General features: G+C 32.6%; 1 protein-coding gene and 1 long non-coding RNA gene across 3 annotated transcripts in view; one reads left to right on the top strand and one right to left on the bottom strand.

Moving 5' to 3' along the window:
* The window catches only part of LOC125059243 (proton channel OtopLc-like), a 57,905-nt gene that overhangs the window by 22,843 nt on the left and 13,488 nt on the right, over positions 1–21,574 (top strand). For both annotated transcript variants that reach the window (XM_047663570.1, XM_047663571.1), the window contains 3 exons: positions 4,614–4,859; positions 7,762–7,914; positions 19,901–20,018. In XM_047663570.1, coding sequence (XP_047519526.1) covers positions 4,614–4,859; positions 7,762–7,914; positions 19,901–20,018 — 517 coding nt within the window. The remainder of the gene's footprint in view (positions 1–4,613; positions 4,860–7,761; positions 7,915–19,900; positions 20,019–21,574) is intronic.
* LOC125059245 lies at positions 12,330–12,754 on the bottom strand. Its single transcript, XR_007118625.1, has 2 exons — positions 12,709–12,754; positions 12,330–12,494 (listed from the first exon to the last, which is right to left on the bottom strand). It is a non-coding gene; the product is annotated as an uncharacterized LOC125059245 (long non-coding RNA).

Below are 21,574 nucleotides of genomic sequence, written 5' to 3'. Positions count from 1 at the left end.
ATAAAATTCCTTTCTTAACTGTAATTAAAAAAAATAGCGCTTTAATCGAGAGCCTGCATCTTTTGTCATTATTTCATTCAGAATTATATTTATGAATTTGACTCAACATTAAATTTTCCGATATGTTATTTACCACGAGACCGTTTAACCGAACTTAATTAAAATAAACGTAGCATGTAATCCACGTAAACCATTTACGCGGGAAACGAGAAAGGAAATCAGACGCGGCCATATTGAATGCGGAAATGGCTTGCCTATCATGTCTGGTTTTTCGTCTGCGATTTAAATAAACAAACAGACGTTAGCTGCTGGTGTGGTCTTCTGTAATATAAATATCAAATATAGAAAATATTTGATATGAGAAAAATATTTAACAAGAAAGTCGATATTAAATTCAATTGACTAAATATTTTTTATTTAGGCACAACTTAATATTATCTGTAATACTGAAGCTATGGTTAAAACACAGATACTAGGCAATTCATACAAATTAAAGAAAATGAGATGCCTCGAACAACATGAAATTTTAATTTATTATTCAGTGCGTTAATGAAGTGTGTGTGCTTTTTTTTCTTTTTAGGTATTTTCGCTTCACTGTTGACCTCATCTAGTTCATTACATTCATAAACTCATGTTCTACATTTTTTAACTAAAAATACAGAGTATATTATTAGGGTAGGTTTACATTTATGTATAGCTAAGTAAATGCTGCTTATTTTTAAGACCGCACTGAGTGTAGCATCATTTCTAAGAAATAAGATTTTAAAAAGAAAATTAATCGAGCTCAAGCCACTAATTAAATGAAAACGTAGACATTTTATTGCACCATGATTTATTGCTTAGAAATAAATCGGAAGAAACATTCTTTAGATGAAGTGCTGAATAGTTTTCTTATCCATTGCAAACTCCTTTTATTTTGTCATAATTACTATAATTTTAGTCTTTCGAAATTTAAATTATGAGAACTGTCTAGGTAATACGTCTTATTTGTATTCACTTATCTTCCATAGACGATGGACTTACGGACTCAAGGAAGTATTAACTTTATGGATTAAAAAAAACTCTTACTATTGTCAAAATAGTTTCTTAACCATGATATTTACTCTCTAGGTTATTTGTATTCACTTATCTTCCGCAGACGATGGAAAACTGACTGACGGAAGTAGTAACTTGGATTTAACTGTGGATTCAAAAAAAATCTTACTATTGTCAAAATAGTTTCTTAATCATGATATTTACTCTCTAGGTTATTTGTATTCACTTATCTTCCGCAGACGATGGAAAACTGACTGACGGAAGTAGTAACTTGGATTTAACTGTGGATTAAAAAAAACTCTTACTATTGTCAAAATAGTTTCTTAATCATGATAATATTTACTCTCTAGGTTATTTGTATTCACTTATCTTCCGCAGACGATGGAAAACTGACTGACGGAAGTAGTAACTTGGATTTAACTGTGGATTAAAAAAAACTCTTACTATTGTCAAAATAGTTTCTTAATCATGATATTTACTCTCTAGGTTATTTGTATTCACTTATCTTCCGCAGACGATGGAAAACTGACTGACGGAAGTAGTAACTTGGATTTAACTACGGATTAAAAAAAATCTTTTAAACACCTAGTATGAGGCTATATCCATGTTGGTTTTTCATAATGTACACCTAATAGTTACAGTAAAGCAGATGTTTCCAACTTAAAACTTTTAACGCAAAATCGGGAACCTAATTAATCACGTTTCTGGAGCGGAAAAATTTCCCCACGAAGGAAGCAAGTACCGTAATCAAACACTTGTGCACAAAATGTTTGTTGTACTCATCACGACCTGGATACAGTAATCATAATTACGTGTTACTCTATCATTATATTTTTACATCGTGTTTCATAATTATATTATTACGATCAACAAAAGTATAGATTGAAAATTTTAATAATAAATTTGGAAAGATATATTTTTATTTTATAAGACAATTTTGCGAATCTTATCCACACGGTATGGATAACTAATTATTATAAATTTATTTGTAAGCACAATATGTGTTTTATTCATACATTATTTATAGATTTTGTGGGTGAAATAACCAATAAAAACTATAATAACCAAATTTTTAATATGTCCTCTAGACAATAATAGCTTCGTTGCGCTTTGCCGTCTCTGTGACTTATTTCAAATGTTACTTATCTGTGGTAGCGCACACCAGCGCATTCGCGGTGTTGTGCTGAGTTTTGGCGGGAATACTAGAGTTGTTTGTCACTTGTCAATTACGCTTTGTCACATGAGATTACGGAATTTTGTAGGAAAAAAATATTCGTAAGACAAGGCGATCTAAACCTGACTAGAAGATGAATAATGATAAAAATTTGTTTTGCCGGTTGGCGCCATTCATGCGTCGTATAACAAAATAGGAATTTGTACTGAACTCCGTGTGGAACTTTTACTTAAAAAATACTTCATAATATGTATTTTGAATGTAGCTTCGACTATTACTAGTTCAACTCAAATATAATTTAAGGTATGTAGAATAGATTAAATACAAATTTAAAAACGAGTGCAAGAGTAGTCTTATTAGATTCAACCTCAAAACTAATATTTTCTAGTGATTGTCTCATGCAAGACCATTTATAAAAAAAGTAGTTTTTTATTATTATTTAGTGCACTTTAAATCTAATATATTTTTAAATATAGCAAAAGTTCAAGTGATAGTAAGATTGTACTGTACTATGATTTTTCTCGTTATCTTTGGTCCTATAAGGTGCCTCAGGTTATAGTATGAGTATAGCGGCAGACAGGCTCTAGCGGTAAGCCGACCTCCATCTACAATTTAGATTCTAAATCCTCTCCCGCGTTGACACTTTATCTCAGTGAATATTCAATGTAGAGAATTAATTCAAAGTGCAATTGAGGCTTAAGTAAAGACGAATTTCAAATTATTTACGAATTCATAATAAAATCTTTATATTTTTATAATTACTCAAATGATGTTAATGTTATTTAGGTACGGAAAAATGTAAAGAGCAGTGTTGGCCTAGTGGCTTCAGCGTGCGACTCTCATCCCTGAGGTCGTAGGTTCGATCCCCGGCTGTGCATAAATGGACTATCTTTCTATGTGCGCATTTAACATTCGCTCGAACGGTAAGGAAAACATCGTGAGGAAACCGACATGTCTTAGACCCAAAAGCTCGACGGCGTGTGTCAGGCACAGGAGGCTGATCATCTACTTGCCTATTAGATTAAAAAATAATCATGAAACAGATTCATAAATCTGAGGCCCAGACCTAAAGAGGTTTTAGCGCCACTGATTATTATTATAATTAAAAATGTAAAGAAATATTGTGTATCTTCCACTAGATGAGATGTTTTTTATTAAAATATAAATAGTTAATAGCTTTAACAACGTCATTTCTATCCTACAGTTTGCGAATAACAAACCCTTATATCACATGACGTCAGCGTGAAACCGACGTAATTCTCTGGAAGTATCCCATATCGACAATTACTTGCAGAAAACTCGGCAGCGGAATAATATATTTACATAATAAATGGTGAAGTTAGTACAACCCTCAACCCCTCAAAACAATTCAGCCAAAACGTCTACATTTTGTACAATATGTTTCTGTATTCATATTTGTGTTAAAACCAAAACTAATACAAATTTAAAAACTAGATCTTTTCGTAATTCAAATAATACATAATTTAAAACAAAAGAAGTTGACAATAGTGTGGTAGGAAACATTAACTAGAAATTGATTTTCTGTACACTAGGACGTCTAATAAATTTAAGACATACGTATATATATATACTGAGACCTTAAAACATAATAATTATATCCCGCGTAATAAAGTTATTATATATTAATTTACCGTTCTTTGCACAAGTTTTAAATGGATTCTATTACTAAATTAAACAGTTCGAATCCTATCGTTGGCGAACGTACTTTAGTTTGATAGGTTTTCGTCTTAACGAAACTTATTTTCAGACGATCAAGACGGAATTTTCTCATTACAATGGTAGGTGGAATTTTAATGAGTCACTCAATACTTTTAACGAAGAGCTTGGTTACATGTGGTAATTAATCCTCAAAGTTATACTGGTATTACTTGTTGTCTTAGGATCGACGAAGTATTGGACTTTTAAAAGATTCATTCACACCTTCAGAATTAATTAGGATTGACATTTATTTCATACATTTTACTGTCCGCTATTCTTTTATCCTGAACTCCCGTAGTAAGAAGAATTTTGTTTTTTTTTAATAGGACGGCCAAGAGGCTCATCTGATGTTCAGTGATATCGCCGCCCATGGACACTCACATTTCCAGAAGGCTCGCAAGTGCATCGGCCTTTGATTCCGGGATTTAGAACCGAGACTGAGCAAAACCGTTACTCCCGTATATAATGGATTTTTATATACTATTCAATTTCACCCTAAAATACTCTTGAAATTGGTTATAGTATCTACCCGACATGCTTAGGCACTGAAGACTACTTTATCGATTTGTTGAATTATGATAAAAATAGATTACATTATATTTATTGCAATATACAGTGTAATCCATAACTGTTTAAGTGTCATAAGGCTATTATTGTCTTTGTAATAAATGACTGTTCTTTTCAGCTGCTTCTCAATACCCGCGAACAACATGTCTGGCGGCTCCCACGTCTCAAGAGGGACATTTGGAGACTCGGAGATGTCTGGAAGCAGTGCCCCGCCTCTTCCCAGTCCGGCGTCTGCAAGTGCCGCCCTGGTGTCTCCAGAGACCCTCAGCAGACATAGCAGTCCACCACCTATACCAGCTCATCCTTCATGCCAGCCAGCACCGTCGTGTTCTTCTCATCATGTTCATATAGAATCGCCTTTAAGGTTTGTGTTGTTATACATAATGAGAAACGTGTACATATATACGTAATAGCTATATAATAAAACTAGCGACCCGCCCCGGCTTCGCACGGGTGCAATACTGATACTAAATTCAAAGTGCTATAGGGAGAACCGCGGCCTCCGAAAATATTCATTTAAATCATATTCTGTAAAGGGCCATATAGATCTATATTATATCAAAAATGCATTTAAGGTATTTAATTGGATAAGGATTAATGCTGTATTGGTTAAAATCGCTTCGAAAATTAGCCATTATTTTCCGTAAAAAGTAAATACAAAAAAATGTTATTGTGGGATATCCATAAGAGATAGACATATACCATCGTGGAGTTTTCTGTAGACCTTTTCAATGTGTACAATATAAGTTAGTGCATTATTTTCATAAATCTCGTTGGGTTCAGCTTGCGTTTGCAATTTAAGCTGAAAAAATTTAATTATTTACGACATCACATTAGAACCCTCAAAAATAACGATATTTCTCTACAATTTAATGGATTTTATTACACATATAAACCTTCCTCTTCGATCACTCTATCTATTAAAAAATCGCATCAAAATCCGTTGCGTAGTTTTAAAGATTTAAGCATACATAGGGATATAGGGACAGAAGCGACTTGGTCTCCTGTCAACTGACTGTCACTATCACACAAACTTACGAAAGATTATATTTCACTATAACAAGGCACAATATAGACAGAACATACGCACAAAGAGCGAGTGTCGTTTGAAGTATTAGAATATGATACTCGATGAGATTAGTGTCGAAATATAGAGTTTCAACAATATCCAGACAGGATAGGAAATGGCTGGCTATAAATTACAGGAGCAGTCTAGCTTTCATAACTATACAGCGCGGTCATTTTAATGGATTCATAAATCGATGCCTGAACATTTGTTTGCTTATTTCGTTAAAACTTTATAAATTTAATTAAACAAAGCTTAATATTGCTATTTATTATATTACCATAATAGTAGAACTGTTTCCTCGATAAGTTTTTATTTGGAAACAGTTACTTCAATTTTTCTAGTTTCACTGGAAATAATCACAAAAAACTGAACATAATTATCGTATCAATGTATATATAAGTACATTATGTACATACTACAAACATTCACTATAGTACATAATTTAGAATTTTATGTAAGAGTCAATAATTTAATTTTGTCGTCAAAGCGACCGGTAATAGTCTCTTGAAATAAAATGCAAAGAAATACGCCGTCAAGCTAACCTGAAAGGACTTTAATAAGGAATCAGTATTTGAAAGCAAATTTCTCTTTTGAAAATGAATATCTACTGCATATACCTAAATGGACGCAAATTGAGAATTTCAGAGAGATTCTGTAAGGATTTCTTGATAGTATATTTTATTATTATTAGGTTATTTGTTTTGTTTGTATTGGTAGGTTTATAAATGGAGCTTTAATATAATATATTACAGCACGTGAGCTTTAATCATATGAAGAGAGATTTCTCGTCTCTACGTCATTGTGTGAGGTATACAGTATACACTGTATAGTTAAAATGGAGTACATTTTTCAGTTCATATTAGCTTTTTTAAAATGATTTATCTATGTTGTAACAGTTTTTATCTAATATATATAGCTCATCAAATTCGAACGTAATAAAAGTGTTAATAAATTTCTTTCCCGTGGCACTCCAATGGAGAGCGACGATTTTGTGTCAGAGATTTATGAACAGTGTGTCGTAAATTCAATGTAGGACTTAGTGGAGCGGTCTGTGGTCTGGCTATTGGCTTTTATTTGACGTGGAGTTTGGAGAAGGCTCATGCAACTGAAATGTCTGAGACTATTAAGTAACATTTGATTACTTTGAAATGCAGTAACAGCGAAATGGGATCGACACATTTCGCGTTCGTTTCATGTAAGTCAGTAATCGAAATTACGGGCCTCAGACCGCTTACTGCCATGGCATGAAAAGCTATTGTTATGTTATGTTATAAAATATATAAAAATATCTTACCAATGAATGCTTAATCGAACATGTAGAACCCCTCATTAATGTGGTCGTAGCCTATAAATTCATATTCAAAATCATTTATTCATTTAGGTAACACAATGTACACTTTTGAACGTCAATAAAGAAATACATAACAAATGCTAAATGCTTCTAATTTTCCATTTACTGCCAGTTCAATCAAGGGCGTAGAACGGATGATAAGAACTGTCAATAAAACTCTCCGCCACTCTTTTTAATCGCCAAATTTTTTGTTTTACGCAATGTGTGTATGTGCTGCAACCATTAAACTATGTTCCACATGACATCTTAAGTAATTAATAGTAAAAAAATGAAAAACAAAGATAGGCAGTAGCTGTACATTCTCGTGGGAACAACACGCAAATACATAGTCGAAATAACTAACATCACCGCATACACGACCGACCAGTCACCACAAGTAGCACCCGTTCACGAGTGTGAAGTCAAAATATAATAATAGTTTTTTTTAACGAACCAGTAGTTCCTGAGACAAGTGCGCTCAACCAAACAATTTAGAAATAATCTAATATATAAAATTCTCGTGTCACAGTTTTCGTTGCCATACTCCTCCGAAACGGCTTGACCGATTTTGATGAAATTTTTTGTGCTTATCCGGTATCTATGAGAATCGGCCAACATCTATTTTTCATCCCCCTAAATGTTAGGGGTAGTCCACCCCTAAAAATTATTTTTTATTTTTTAGACAAAATTTTTAATTTCTATTTTTTTATCATACAACATACAAAAATTCATACAATCCTCAATTTTCACCCCTCTACGATCAACCCCTATTTTTTATTATAAATGATATACATGGCAAAATGACGTTTGCCGGATCAGCTAGTATAATTATAAAATAAATCTAAATTCTATAATTTATTAATGCAGGTTGCCAAGTCCACCATCTCTCGGTACTTCACTATCGCTGCAGCCAGTGTTGTATGGGCAATCAGATGGCGGGTCACCGCGACCGCCGCTGCCACCCGCCCGTCGACCCTCTCGCCCCGCTAACGCTATACCTAGTATGCATATAATTAGCGCGTAAGTATAAAACATTTGTTCCTATATAATAAGTAGAAAGCGATTTAAAAACGTATACTCTAAACGTAACATTAGTGATCTAATAATAAATCTTCCTGGACAGGCGTGCCCTCCAATATTCTCACTTAACATCAGGTAGGATTGTGGCCAATCGTCGGTCTAATTCTGTATAAAAAAACATAAGAAAACATCCTGATGGATATCATCTATACTAATATTAAGGTACTGTAGCAAAATATTTCGGGCCTGATCCAGAAATTCTTTAATAATTAGAATTCTATATTATCTAAGAATAATATAATGATAATATTAGCCCATTTATTTCTGTACAAATGTTAAACCTATATAGTTTAAATGTGTTTTTTTTTTCTTGTTACACGTTATGCTCACTTCCTTCCATGCTATTGATCGGAACCCTTTCTCTCTTCGGATCGAAACTCCTCCGGCTTTTTTCAAATTTCTCTATCCATGACTTAATTCTTCTTAACGCTTCCAGCTAACGCTTTTATATTTTCTATCCACCTTTTTCTAGTCTCTTCTCCTTTTTCTCCTTGGTATGAATAATAAATTAAAAAAATACTAGAGTGTACGAGAGAGAGAGATAGTACGAGTGGGACATTCTCATGTTCTAATATAATCTACCTTTATTAAGGAACGCTTTATAACTACGCTTTATTTAATACGTACGTAGCTTATTAGCTTGCAAATACATAATATTTTTATAACAGCGTGTTATAAATGCATGCAATGCACTCATGTGTTACTGATATAATATAAAAACTTTATTAAGGTCCATATTATAAATTTTCCTCTATAATAGACTAATTAATGTGTGATTTCTAAAAGGGATATCATAAATTTCTCCTTGATAAATTAGATAAAATTTAATTAAAACTTATTGAATAGTGTCGTATCCAAAACTTTATTTGCAAATCCTTCGGTTTGTGCTACGGTTGGCTGATTTTGGCTCTCTGCCAAATAACTAAATTTTCACGTAACTTTCACTATTAGTATTTTTAGAGATGGCTAGACTTAAAAAATATATAACAGATATAAAACAATTTATTGCTCTTCTTGAACGCTGGGCACGATTATTAAAAAATACCTTTCATTCATTGAAAGAAGTTTAATTGAAAGCTTTAATACTTGTGAAAATCTAAAACAATATTAGGTACACTGTAAATAAGGAAAAAGAAACAAGAATTTGTCAAAGAAAAGATAATGAGGAAATAAGAAAATTACCAAACCATAATTTTTAATGGCCGGAAAAACTTTGGTAAAAATTCTTTGAGGATAAATTGTCAAATGAAAAAAATTACTTCAAACAAAACTGTTTACCAAAGGACGCGTAAAACCATTTATTAAAATGCGACACTCGCGTAAAACCGCTCTCAAAATATTAAATCTAAAGTTTTCGCTTTATAAAACAGGAATCCAGTCAATGCGGGACAATTAGGAATGCTCCTTTATTTAAAAAAAAATCTCCCTGACCCTTGTCCTATACATTATAGTATAGATTTGCAGTTGAGATAAGTTTATTTTACGGACAATATATCGTGGTTCCATGATTGATTTTTGCCCCGTTTAGTTTGGTTTACGTGCCTAAGGGCCGAATTACATTATCTTAGTGTTTAGGAGAGTGCTTTAGTACAACTTGAAAGGCAAGTTCTTTAGCGTAGCGTTTACTAAAGCAAGTAGCGTTTACATGTTTCAACTAAAGTACTATCCTAAAGCAGTCTCCTAAACACTAAGATAATGTAAATCGGCCTTTACTTTAAGTCCCGACGATATGATAGTTGTTTAGTATTTTTAAAACACATATAGCGAACTAATCATCGGATTACCTTAAGGCCTGTATATTCACTTTGATTAGTGCGAGTGCAAGTGATTGACATTGATTAGTGCAGGTGTGTAGTGCAAGTAGTGTCCAATTATTGTTTAGTGGCATTTGAAAAAAATGTTACATCGTATAACTTAATATTATCTTCAATGCACTCAATAAACAACTATAAATAGTATGTCTAATGCAAGAACTCATCAGTACCAATCTAGTGGATATTATGAAAAAGATACAAGATGTAGATTTTTTCGAATATCAATAAGAATTAGTAAAAAAAGTAAATTTTTATATAAAAACCAAAATAAATCATAACTCTGCAAGGGTTGACCTTAGAGACCTCCCGTAGAACAATTTTTTGCCGCTTATGACCTCATCTATCCCCTATTTGCGTTTGATCCACGACTTTTTGGCCACCCTGTATAATGGCTAAATTACCTGACAAAGAAATTAATACCTTTTTTTCTTATTGTGCGCAGTAGGTTGTAAAATAGTGCGGGGACGTTAGGTTTTAGGATAGCATTAAGTTTACCTGTTACTAAAACCAAGCTGCCTCTATGAGGACAACAATATGTCTACAGGTACCTATGTTCTTATTTATTACTGAAGTGGAACCGCAAAGATGCGATCGCAATTCCTGAACCATCAAACGAACCCTCATAAAACTTTATGCTTACTAAAACTTCCGAATTCCATCATACATTTACATGTTGATCTTCGAGGTAATAAAATTGATATTACTTGCTCTTCTGAGTTATAACGGTGATAATTCTCTGAGAATAAAATATTACTAACAGAACGTATGCATTATGACTATTATACTGGTTTCTCGGTCAGAGGATGTTGGTAAATAAAAAATATATTTTTTTATTGTGTAATTATATTTTTTTTGTAAAATTCAAAGGTTCTTCGTTTGTTCTTTGTTTTAAAAAAGTCAATAATAATACAACAAAAAATAAAAATAATTCAATTAAAGTTGTGCCTTGCTTAAAATTTATAATAATATAGAAACAAAATTATACACACCCGCATTGCACAGATTGAGGGACATTTATTTACCATTAATTGAATATGTACATTTATTTTTAAGTGATAGAACCACAAGATAAAAGTAAAATAAATACTTATGTTGAAGAGTTTTGATAGTTGTCATTATCACTGATTTAAAAAGTTAAGTTTAATAAAAATAAAGTTAAACGTTTAGTTTATTCATATTTTAAGTTGTATAAATGTCCCTTTCCACGTATAATAAAACTGCCTTGCTGAGTGTATAAAATGTGACGCCCGACGAATAAGGGAAATTGTAAGAAAACATAAAAGCTTACAAAAGAGTCTCGCGCACCCTCTACGAAGGGTCAAGGGGAACACATAGATACGTATAATCCCACCTACACTTTGATAAATTATTCTTGTAATATATTTCTGTCTTTAGTCATCTATGTTCTGGAACCTATATTGTTGATACAAGTTTGTCTATAAGATGCGAAGATTATTCGTATCTAATCAATCACGCAATCACGCTAGAATGCTTAGACGGATCGAATATTTTCGTACATCAAAGATTATGTTGACATCTCATAATAGTACCAACTAGCAGACAAAAGCTGACACAATATTTTTTGTTTTTAGGCTATTAAAATAATATTGTCTGTCGTTAAGACACACAATAATTTTTGTATTTAAAATTATACGAGTACAGCTCATTACACATATTATTGTTCTCTATCAGTCGCACTCTTCATTTCTGAAGATCGTGTTACTTGCGCCGTATGGGTTATGGTAAGACCTGGGGGCCTACCATGAACTCTTATTGCGAGCCTATTGACAACCTACAACTGAGATGCATCGCTAATTCGTACCATGACATCGAAAAAACGAGACAGTTTAGGTTCCCACGTGACCTTAGCGATTATCAGATTTCGTTCGTTCAATTTGTATGAAAATCCGTACCATGACCGCTCGGCTGAACCGAAATTTGACAGTTGCGCCTTCCAACTATGACAGGATAAGCGATTCTAAAAAAGTTACTTTTTGTTCAACTTTTTTGTATCGAAATGTCCAAATAATAGTTTAGAACCTATAAAATTCAATATTTGTATTAAAACTTGTTAATAAAGTTAAAATAATAAGATTTATCTACTATGGCTAACATATGAAAAAAAATATAATTTTTATATTTTGGGGTATTTTGAGTTTAGAGAGTGTGATAATAAATAAATTATTAAAATATCGACGGAGATGAGAAACAAGACGGCAATGCCCTTCTACCGACTTCGAAGATATTGATTTTATAATTTATTATAGATTAACTACTTTGACTCATTGAAGATTTCAGTGTACCTACAAATAATTGCACATGGTTCAATAATATTTTAATTAATTATTTAGGCATGTCTAACAAAAGCATAATTCCCCAATATATCATATTTACAATAAATAATAATGCCATATCACTAGTAGATATTTATTATAGTTAAATTTTTCCTCATTATGTTCATGAATTGTATTATTCTCCTCTGCTTTTTCTTTAAAAAAACAGAGGTGTTTCTCAAATTTATAATGTGTAAATAATAAGCCATTTGAAAGTATTACAATAACAGTATTTATTTAGTTAGGATGACTCCATCAAGATAGAAAAATCTTGTCTTGTCTTGTCTTGAATCAGGCAATGTTCAATTGGATATAAACATATATTCATTTATATATTTTCTTCTCTCAATTCAGCGAGTTTGTCAGGTTTAAGCTGTAAAGACAATAGAATTATTTATATTATATGAATTAGTTAACGTATAAATTGAATTTGTAAAATATTAAGGAATCAATTTTTATCATTATTTACTTGATGATTTTCGAGTAATAGGTTGATTGTAATATCTTATGCAAAGAGTTTAATATCAGCAATTCACTTCGATATAGATATTTATTTTTAATAACCCCAATTTTTGAACAATACTTACCCCATCATATTATTTTATAAGTTAAACAATTTGTAAAACTATATTTTATGAAACCGAAATTTTGTAAACACCAAATATATTGAAAGCTCCTATCAAAATTTGAAGGAAACGTTTAAAAATAATAAGTGTCAACTGCACAGCACCAGAAAACTTTAAATTTAAAATATATCAAAAGAATAGTTTTATATTAAATAAATATATATTAAGACATAATTGCTTATTATAATTGATGAATTATTTAAAATAATTTTATATTTTATTTATTTTTATAGAAACATCTGTCGAAGTAAGTTTGACAGTTAAATTTCTAAACTTACATAGAAACCACAAACAAAATTATCGTTCTTTCATTCGGTCTTGCGATGCTAATACGATTCAGCTTATAGGCGGTCATGGTACGAAAAAATGCGATTGACTTTAGGTACCTAAACTCAACTGCATCTCAACTGGATTGTTTTAAGAAAGTTCATGGTAGGCCCCCTGTAAGGGTCTTTACTTGATCGGTGTTGCCAGTAGCTCGGCCGTTATGTCTGGTGCCAGTATCTGTGTGGCAGAGTGGAGACGACCTTTACGGATAACATAACTTTAAATGTATATTAAGTAATCATTAAAATTTCGTTATAAGTTTGGATATTTTTTCTTTCAAGTGAAATAAAAATATGTTTTTGTGTTTGTCAAATATTTTATTCTAAGAAGAAAGTTTTTGATTAATAAAAAATATGAATAATGCCAATTAAATGCACTTTGTTATTATATCAATTCCGGCTTACGTCTAAGAATAAGATGACAAGATTATTACTAAATACTTGAACACGTCTTATCGTTTTCTCATTTTCCGAGCGCAAATAACCCTTTGGCTTGCGAATTCCACGTTCCTCTTGAGGGTTGACTTAATAGACTTGAACTTGAGTATCTCTTAATTAATTCGTAAGTAACGTCTTGGTAATTCTAGCTTGTAGGTCGTAACACGGAGACCCGGCAATATGTTTAGGCTGGAGGGAGGTTCGTTTTTCACTCTTTTTCCGCTTTGGAAAGATGCTAATGTTCTGATATTGACGCAACCCATTGTACCCCTTAATTTTAGCAAAAGTAACTTATGTAATTTCAATTAAAATGTGACATGTTAGAATTGTTTAATGTAATAAATTCGCGTTTATTTCCGTTAAACAAATGCGCAGTACTCGCGTAACTCAAAGACAGTATTAAGACACATGTTACCTTTACAATTTATTTAATTAAGCAATTAAAGATTTAAATGAACAATGATGTCTTATAAAAATACATTAAAAGTAGTGGAGTGAAATTTTTCACAATTATTTGATTAATTAAGATATGGTATCGACATTCCCCTTACACTAGAAACTAGCAAAAGTTCTGTTGTACCAGCTTAATAATATATATTTTGCTATTTTTAAAAGAATTGTTTATTTGTAAATTTTTGGTATCTCTTTAACAGCGTGGACAAAACTAAAAAAGGCTTAATACTGAAGGAAACATATTGTTACTAGCTATTATAACTTTTATCTAATTATTATTCTTATCTATATATATAAAAATTAAACCCGTTTTCCGTTGTCACGACATAACATGAAAACGGCTTGACCGATTTGGCCAATTCTTTTTTTATAATATTCTTTGAAGTACGAGGATGGTTCTTACGGAGAGAAAAATTAAAAAAATTGAGTGAAAAAGTCTAAAAACAACACTTTTCTATATAATATTCGTAATAAAACTTAAAAGTCAATTTGAACTTTAATAACATATCATAAAGTTCGAGTGTTGGTGGAGGGGTTCCGGGAAGGTAAATTTTTATTTTTTGACATAATGTATTTGTTGTCATATCAACATTATTTTTTATATCTAAGCTAGACCGGTGTCCCGAATAGCAGAATAAGTATTTAAAAAAAATATAGAATCGACTGTCAGGCGGTACGATGTTCGCCAGGCCAGCTAGTAACTTAATAAATCACAAATAAAGTTCAGTAAAATAAATAAAGAAAAATTTTATATTTTAAGATATATATGTATTATATATGCTGAACGAAATAACGTTATATAATGTATCTAATTACGCATCGGAAATTTGCGCTTTCTTTGTTACTAATAAAAAGTTTTTAAAAACGACATCTTAGTACCTTGATTGCAAAGATTTTAAAAATACCCATACAAGTAAGAATGTGTAATTATTGTTATTACATGGTATGGATAATAAACCTTTGTATTAAACCTTAAAGAAACATTGTGTATTCGCACAGTTTTTATTATTTCCGTGCAAAAGCCTTTGTTTCAAAGCTTTAAGTTTCACCTATTTCTAAATAATAGGCTTTATCATGCAAAATAATTCCACACAAAGTTCTTCTAGAAGCTTTAGTAGATAATGGAAATTCTCTGTTTACTGGTCCATGTTAATTATGTGAACTACCACTTGTAAGTGCAATGTTATCTTGTAAGTGCAATGATTAAAGCTGGGCGTTAGTAGAACTAGACCCGTTATCGTTGAGTAGCGAGAATTGCTCCAATCGAAATGGATTCCTTATGTAGCCTACTTTCTTATTTTCGATGCGACCCCTGCAAAGCCTACTAGTCTATCAACCTTTCTTTGTTCGACTTTGGAATGAGGTCATCAATCCGGTGGAATATTTCCTGCCTTAAACTTGCTTTAACTTTTAGTAGTGCAATTTTTATTTGTAAAAAATTGCGAATGTTTTCATTAGTTAAAGAAAAAAAATTGATTTGTGTGTAATAAAGTAATTAACGGATTTTTTTACGTATTAGCTTTAATGACGTTGTGGTTTATGACATTTTCCTTTGAATAATTGTAATGTAGAGGGAGGGTAAAACTTGCTGAGTTTCTTGCAACGTTCTTCTCAGAACAAGGCCTCCTGGTAGTTTTGCGAACGGATGGCGTAGTGTTGCTCTTTCGCGAATTTTGTAAACGTTTTTGACATTCATAAGCATTCCCTAAGACACATCTAAATTGAATAAACGTATTTTGATTTGATTGAGTTAAAAATCAATAAATAGTAGTAATAGCTTTGTTTCTCAATTTAACCCAAAGCCAATACAATTTTATCAATCCAATATACAGAGTAATATATAGAGTAAAATGTTAGCATATAGATAATATATTAAGTGCGCAAAATCTTCTTACACGGTTGTTCCTTTCCATGACGTCATATATATGACATCATTTGCATCTTATGGTTAGAATTGTTTTTATGGCCTAATAAAACATTCCAATCACTTTATTAAAATTATTCGTAATTCCTATGAAAATTCTATTTACTAAGCACTTTCAAGGTCCGATGAAATATGTTATGCATTTATGAAATTACTTTTTAAACCCCAAATTACTGTTATGGATTAGTATTCCTACAAAATATATTGGCGGTTTTTTTTTAATGGCTCTGGCACGGTTTGTGCATTAGCCAGCGTCAAGTATAAGATTTTTATAATTCGTGCTTTTTGCCTAAGAAATTCGACCATGTCCTCCATGTACGGTTTAGGCACTCGCCCGGTACCGCACAACCCTCCCAAAGGCCGATAACAAATTTAAATTAAATTAAAACTTGCCCTCGAACCGGGAATCGAACCCGGTACCCCTCACCTAGCTGCCACTTAATAAGACCGCTAGGCTATGCGGCCCCCATATTGGCGGTTTTCATTTCTTCCTCCTTGAATTTTCTTCACAAAACATTCTTTCAAGAAACTAGAGCGAATAGTTTGGCCGAAGTAGCTGTGATATAAGACTTATGAAAATGAAAATTTTAGATCTCTTTGTTCCATTCTTACATTCCAAAACGATTCTAAATTGCGAGACGAGTATTGTATGATATGAATCCCTCCTAACTACTTGCAGAATAATTCGTATTCAAGTGCGTTCATTCAACTGCAAGTTAAAAGTGGAACAACGCAAGGAGCATCTCTCGAAAACCAGGTCCCGTCCTTTTGTGTAGATGTATGTTTTGGAGGTATCGTTAGGATAGCAGGGAGCCAATAACACACGGTTGTCATGGTAACGGAGCTTGTTCGGGAAGGGGCTTACCCCGAGGGAGAGAGGGTTCTGAGACCAGACTTTAAGACACCTCGGTAGTACAAGTTTTATGTTAGATTGCAGTTAAATAATGTTGTTACGAACAATGCTGACGGGGTCTACAGTTTTTGGTCACCGGTTATTTAGTGCTGTCCTTGGTTATTGTCGTTCCACCTTGAAAATTGCTGTATTGTATTATGATCTCACGAGATAATGAGACAAACAATTTACCCTAATTTGTATTAGAATAATAAGGGCGTGGATCTAATAGAAATGTAAAAACCATTCCATTTATAAATTGACAGGAGTACTGACCTAGTTTAGAGAACATTCAAAGCGCTAAAGAGTAATATTCAAAAGCATCGTTTTATACTTTACTCAAAAGCTCTTGAGTGGATTAGAGTTTGACGTAACAATAAACAGTAACACCGAATGTTATTAACTCCATTTTTCTTTCATGATTAAAAATAAAGATGTCTTAAACGTCAAGGGACCACTTGTGACGAGCGAAGGCGGGGAAGTAGCGATAAAAGCTTATTCTTGTATTATTAAAACAGATTACTCCAGTGTAGCATAGGTTGATGAATCATAGAATTAAACTCTATGCCAAAGCAGGAAGGGCTATAATGCATCAACACAGCCTAATGAATGTCTTCTCACGTGCTCGCCTTAACGAGTCTGATAAGGGCATGTCGGCCCAGATTTTTAATTAATAATTAAAATAAAAATCACAATTTATTACTAGCTTCCGTCTGCGGTTTCACTTGTAGTGGATGAAATTTATGTTATCTACGTATAGATACGCTGTCGAGTTTTGGAAGAGTTGTTTGAAGTTTAATGCGTTCATTAGTATTTCAAATTTATTAATTTCTAACATATAAAACACATATCTCAAGAGAAAAGGTTAGATATATAATATATTAACACTAGCCGACCGGGCAATCGTCGTTTTGGCATGTATATCATTAATAATAAAAAAATAGGGGTTGATCGTAGAGGGGTGAAAGTTAGGGGTTGTATGTATTTTTAATGCTGTATCATAAAAAAATAAAAACAGAAAAAATATCTAAAAATATTTAGGGGTGGACTACCCTTAACATTTAGGGGGATGAAAAGTAGATGTTGTCCGCTTCTCAGACATATATGCACACAAAATTACATGAGAATCGGTCGAGCCGTTTCGGAGGAGTTTAACCACAAACACCGCGACACGAGAATTTTATATATTAACATAAATAAAATACTATTTAAATCTGTCAAATTTATGAGAACGACATATAGAAAGAGGATTAGGTTTTTATTCACTGGAAAGCCAAACACTGTGTTCTAAATTCGAAATACAAAATCATTCACTCATAACATGCTTTGACACATGGCGCGTCGTATTTAATGATTACCAGGCTTCTAATCATAATTATTACGATTCAATACACACCATTTAACTCGAAAATTTGATAATCTATATATATAAAAATGAAACCCGTTTTTCGTTATCACGACATAACATGAAAACAGCTTGACCGATTTGGCCAATTTTTTTTATAATATTTTTTGAAGTACGAGAATGGTTCTTGCGGAGAGAAAAATTAAGAAAATTGAGTGAAAAAGTCTAAAAAACACTTTTCTATATTCCCATACATAATATTCGTAATTATACTTAAAAGTCAATGTTCAGAAACTTGTGTCACACCAAAACCTCACGACCGCGATCGCAGGTATAACGAGAGAGAGACGGACCGATCTCCCGTCTCATCTCGAGCGCTGCCAGTCATTCCGTGAAACTTGTCACGCGGAATCCTCACGAGCGGAGGCTGGCATAGCGTTCGAGTGAGTGGACCGATCTTCCGTCTCTCTCACTCTAGCGGCATACAAACGAATGGAGATTTGTTATCTGCATTAATTCCTTACTTCCCAAAAACTTATATCACCAATAAGACGTTATCACGTAAACATCTCGATCGTAAACCTACTTTACAAACAACCAATAAGTTTTTTTTATCTTACTAGCTAGACCGGTGTCCCGAATAGCAGAATAAGTATTTAAAAAAAAATAAAGAATCGACTGTTAGGCGGTACGATGTTCGCCAGGCCAGCTAGTATATAAATAATTCAGTAAATCGGGCTCACTGGTAACAACAGTAAAAGATCTTTGATGGCTGCATATCCTGACTTTTCAATCGAACTAAGAAAAATTAGTCTGTTGTTTAGGTAACTAGGTAAATATTTGTATATTCACTCAGTTTACTTTTCATGTCTCATTCAGTGAATGCTACCTCCGCATCTAAACCAAATAATATTGCGATGATTGATTGATTCATACATTCGATCAAGTCGCATCTCATAAATAAAAAAACATTATTCTATCTAAATGGGACAGATAGTTTTTTATGTTCTAATATAATTAATGTATGTGTATGTGTGTTATATTTTGGAAGTCATACTTTCCTGTATAAATATAGAGTCAAAACCGTTTACGACGACATCGTCTAGAACAACATACCGGTTATATTGACCAAAATCAAAGGTCCCGGCAGAATTCTATGTATAAGGTACTTAATAACAACGTCATCAGCTGTTACTACTATCGGTTTTTACGACCAAATATGAGTAGTCCCTTCGATGTCGTTATATAATTTTGACTATACATACGTTGTATTAGGGATTATAAATAAATATACTAACCAATTTTAACGGTCAAGCTTATTGCGTATTTTAGAATCCAATTTTTTAAATAAAATCGATGAGGCTAGAGAGGAAGGCTAAACAAACTGATTTATCGTTTCCGGAGTACAGCGTCTGAACCGACAGCGGTTAACTTTAAATATTATAAAATACTAGCTGACCGGGCAAACGTCGTTTTGCCATGTATATCATTTATAATAAAAAAATAGAGGTTGATCGTAGAGGGGTGAAAGTTAGGGGTTGTGTATATTTTTTAATGCTGTATCGTAAAAAAATAAAAACAGAAAAAAAAAATTTGGGGTGGACTACCCTTAACATTTAGGGGGACTAAAAATAGATGTTGTCCGCTTCTCAGACATATATGCACACAAAATTTCATGAGAATCTGTCGAGCCGTTTCGGAGGAGTTTAACCACAAACACCGTGACACGAGAATTTTATATATTAGATTGTGACTACTATTGTATGTTGTTACAGGAGTGAGGCCTTTGCTACGACGTTATCTGCATTGTATGGGAAGTTACTGGTTGTGATGGGCATAGCTTTTCCAATGGCTGAAGTCATCTCTACATACATCCCACCATCGTTTTATGAGGTAATTGTACTGCAATACAATGTAATACAACCATGTTATGTTATTTAAGGAGAAAAGTTTTAAAAAAAATAAGAATACAGAAAAAAATTAACTTCAAGAGAAATAGCGTCAACCCCATGGAAATTACAAAGATGAAAACATCTTGCAAATGTATATATGTCAACGTAAAATTGTAAACACCGTTAGATTGTAATCTATCTCGCGAGGTTATGAACTGTCGAAAGATTGTGAACTCAACGTACTGTCAACACCGTCAACACCATATTTGTTTGTTAATTCGTTTGTTGTCGAATGTAAATTGATTGTTTTGATGAATGTAAATTGATGTCGTGTTGGAAGTAACTCACAGCTTTAGCAAATGTTGGAAAGTAAAATTAATATGTGGTTGAAAGAAGTTTGAATGATAACTAGGTTAGTGTTGGAAATGAAATGAAAGAAAATTTCATTACTTTTTCAATTTTAATTTATGTTTGAGGAGAAAATATTGTTACTGATTTTTTATTTTGATAAAAAAAATTACCATGTGATGTCAGAATTATTGATTACCTACTAAGTAATGAATAAATACTTGATTTCACAATTCTTGAAGAGCATTCAGTTTATTTGACTGATACCAGTGTTTCATTCCTAACTCTATGGACATAAAACGGTCTACTATAAAGCCGACCGAATCAGGGACATCCTTCGGACAGTTAACAATTTGACAATTTTAAGATTGTAATTTAACGGTTTCATTTCGATAGATTACAATCTACCGAATAATAATACGTTAAATTGTAAGCAGTACGTTTCGTTCACAATCTTTCGACAGTTCATAATCTCGCGAGATAGATTACAATCTAACGGTGTTTACAATTTTACGGTGACATATACGTATAAAAGACAAAATTACTGATATATAAAATAAAAATAATTTCTGTCGTCGTATCGTCAATATATCAATTTAAATGCCAATAAATACTAATAATGGTTTAACCAAATACGTATTTACACATTCATTTTGTCTCGCGTAGCTTATTTATATTTAAAAACTACTGTCTTGAACCAAAATCCCTATCTTTCATAATACTCAAAAACAAGACGATATGGTACTTGAAAATGTTTTGTGAAAAACACACTGAATTTACTACGTGAGCAGCGCAAACATGTTTTGTAAGAGTAATTAGTAACAAGCTGCACGATATGCCTTAATCCGCGGTCTTATTACGGCCAGTCGCATAAAATGCGATCGGTACTGCAGGATATCAATATCGAGTTCATTCCACGTGACTAGTGAGTGAGCTTCTCATACAATAATAATCCAGTATACAACCCTATGTCTCTTGGTCTCAGATTGCATCCGTTTCTTTGATCATTTTTATTTCATAGACAAGTAGATCAGGCCTCTGTCTCACGTCGTCGATTGTTTTTATGCCTTCACCGTACACACATTGGTACACAGCCGGGGATCGAATCTGAGCCATTAGAGACGCACCCTGAAGCTACTAGGCCAATACTGTTTTTTTTTTCAGTTTGATATTCTAATGTTTTTCATACTACAACGGTTTTCGTCGTCA

This window comes from Pieris napi, chromosome 19, assembly GCF_905475465.1.
Source record: "Pieris napi chromosome 19, ilPieNapi1.2, whole genome shotgun sequence".
Taxonomy (NCBI): Eukaryota; Metazoa; Arthropoda; class Insecta; order Lepidoptera; family Pieridae; genus Pieris; species Pieris napi.
This window is presented reverse-complemented; position numbering and strand designations above follow the sequence as displayed.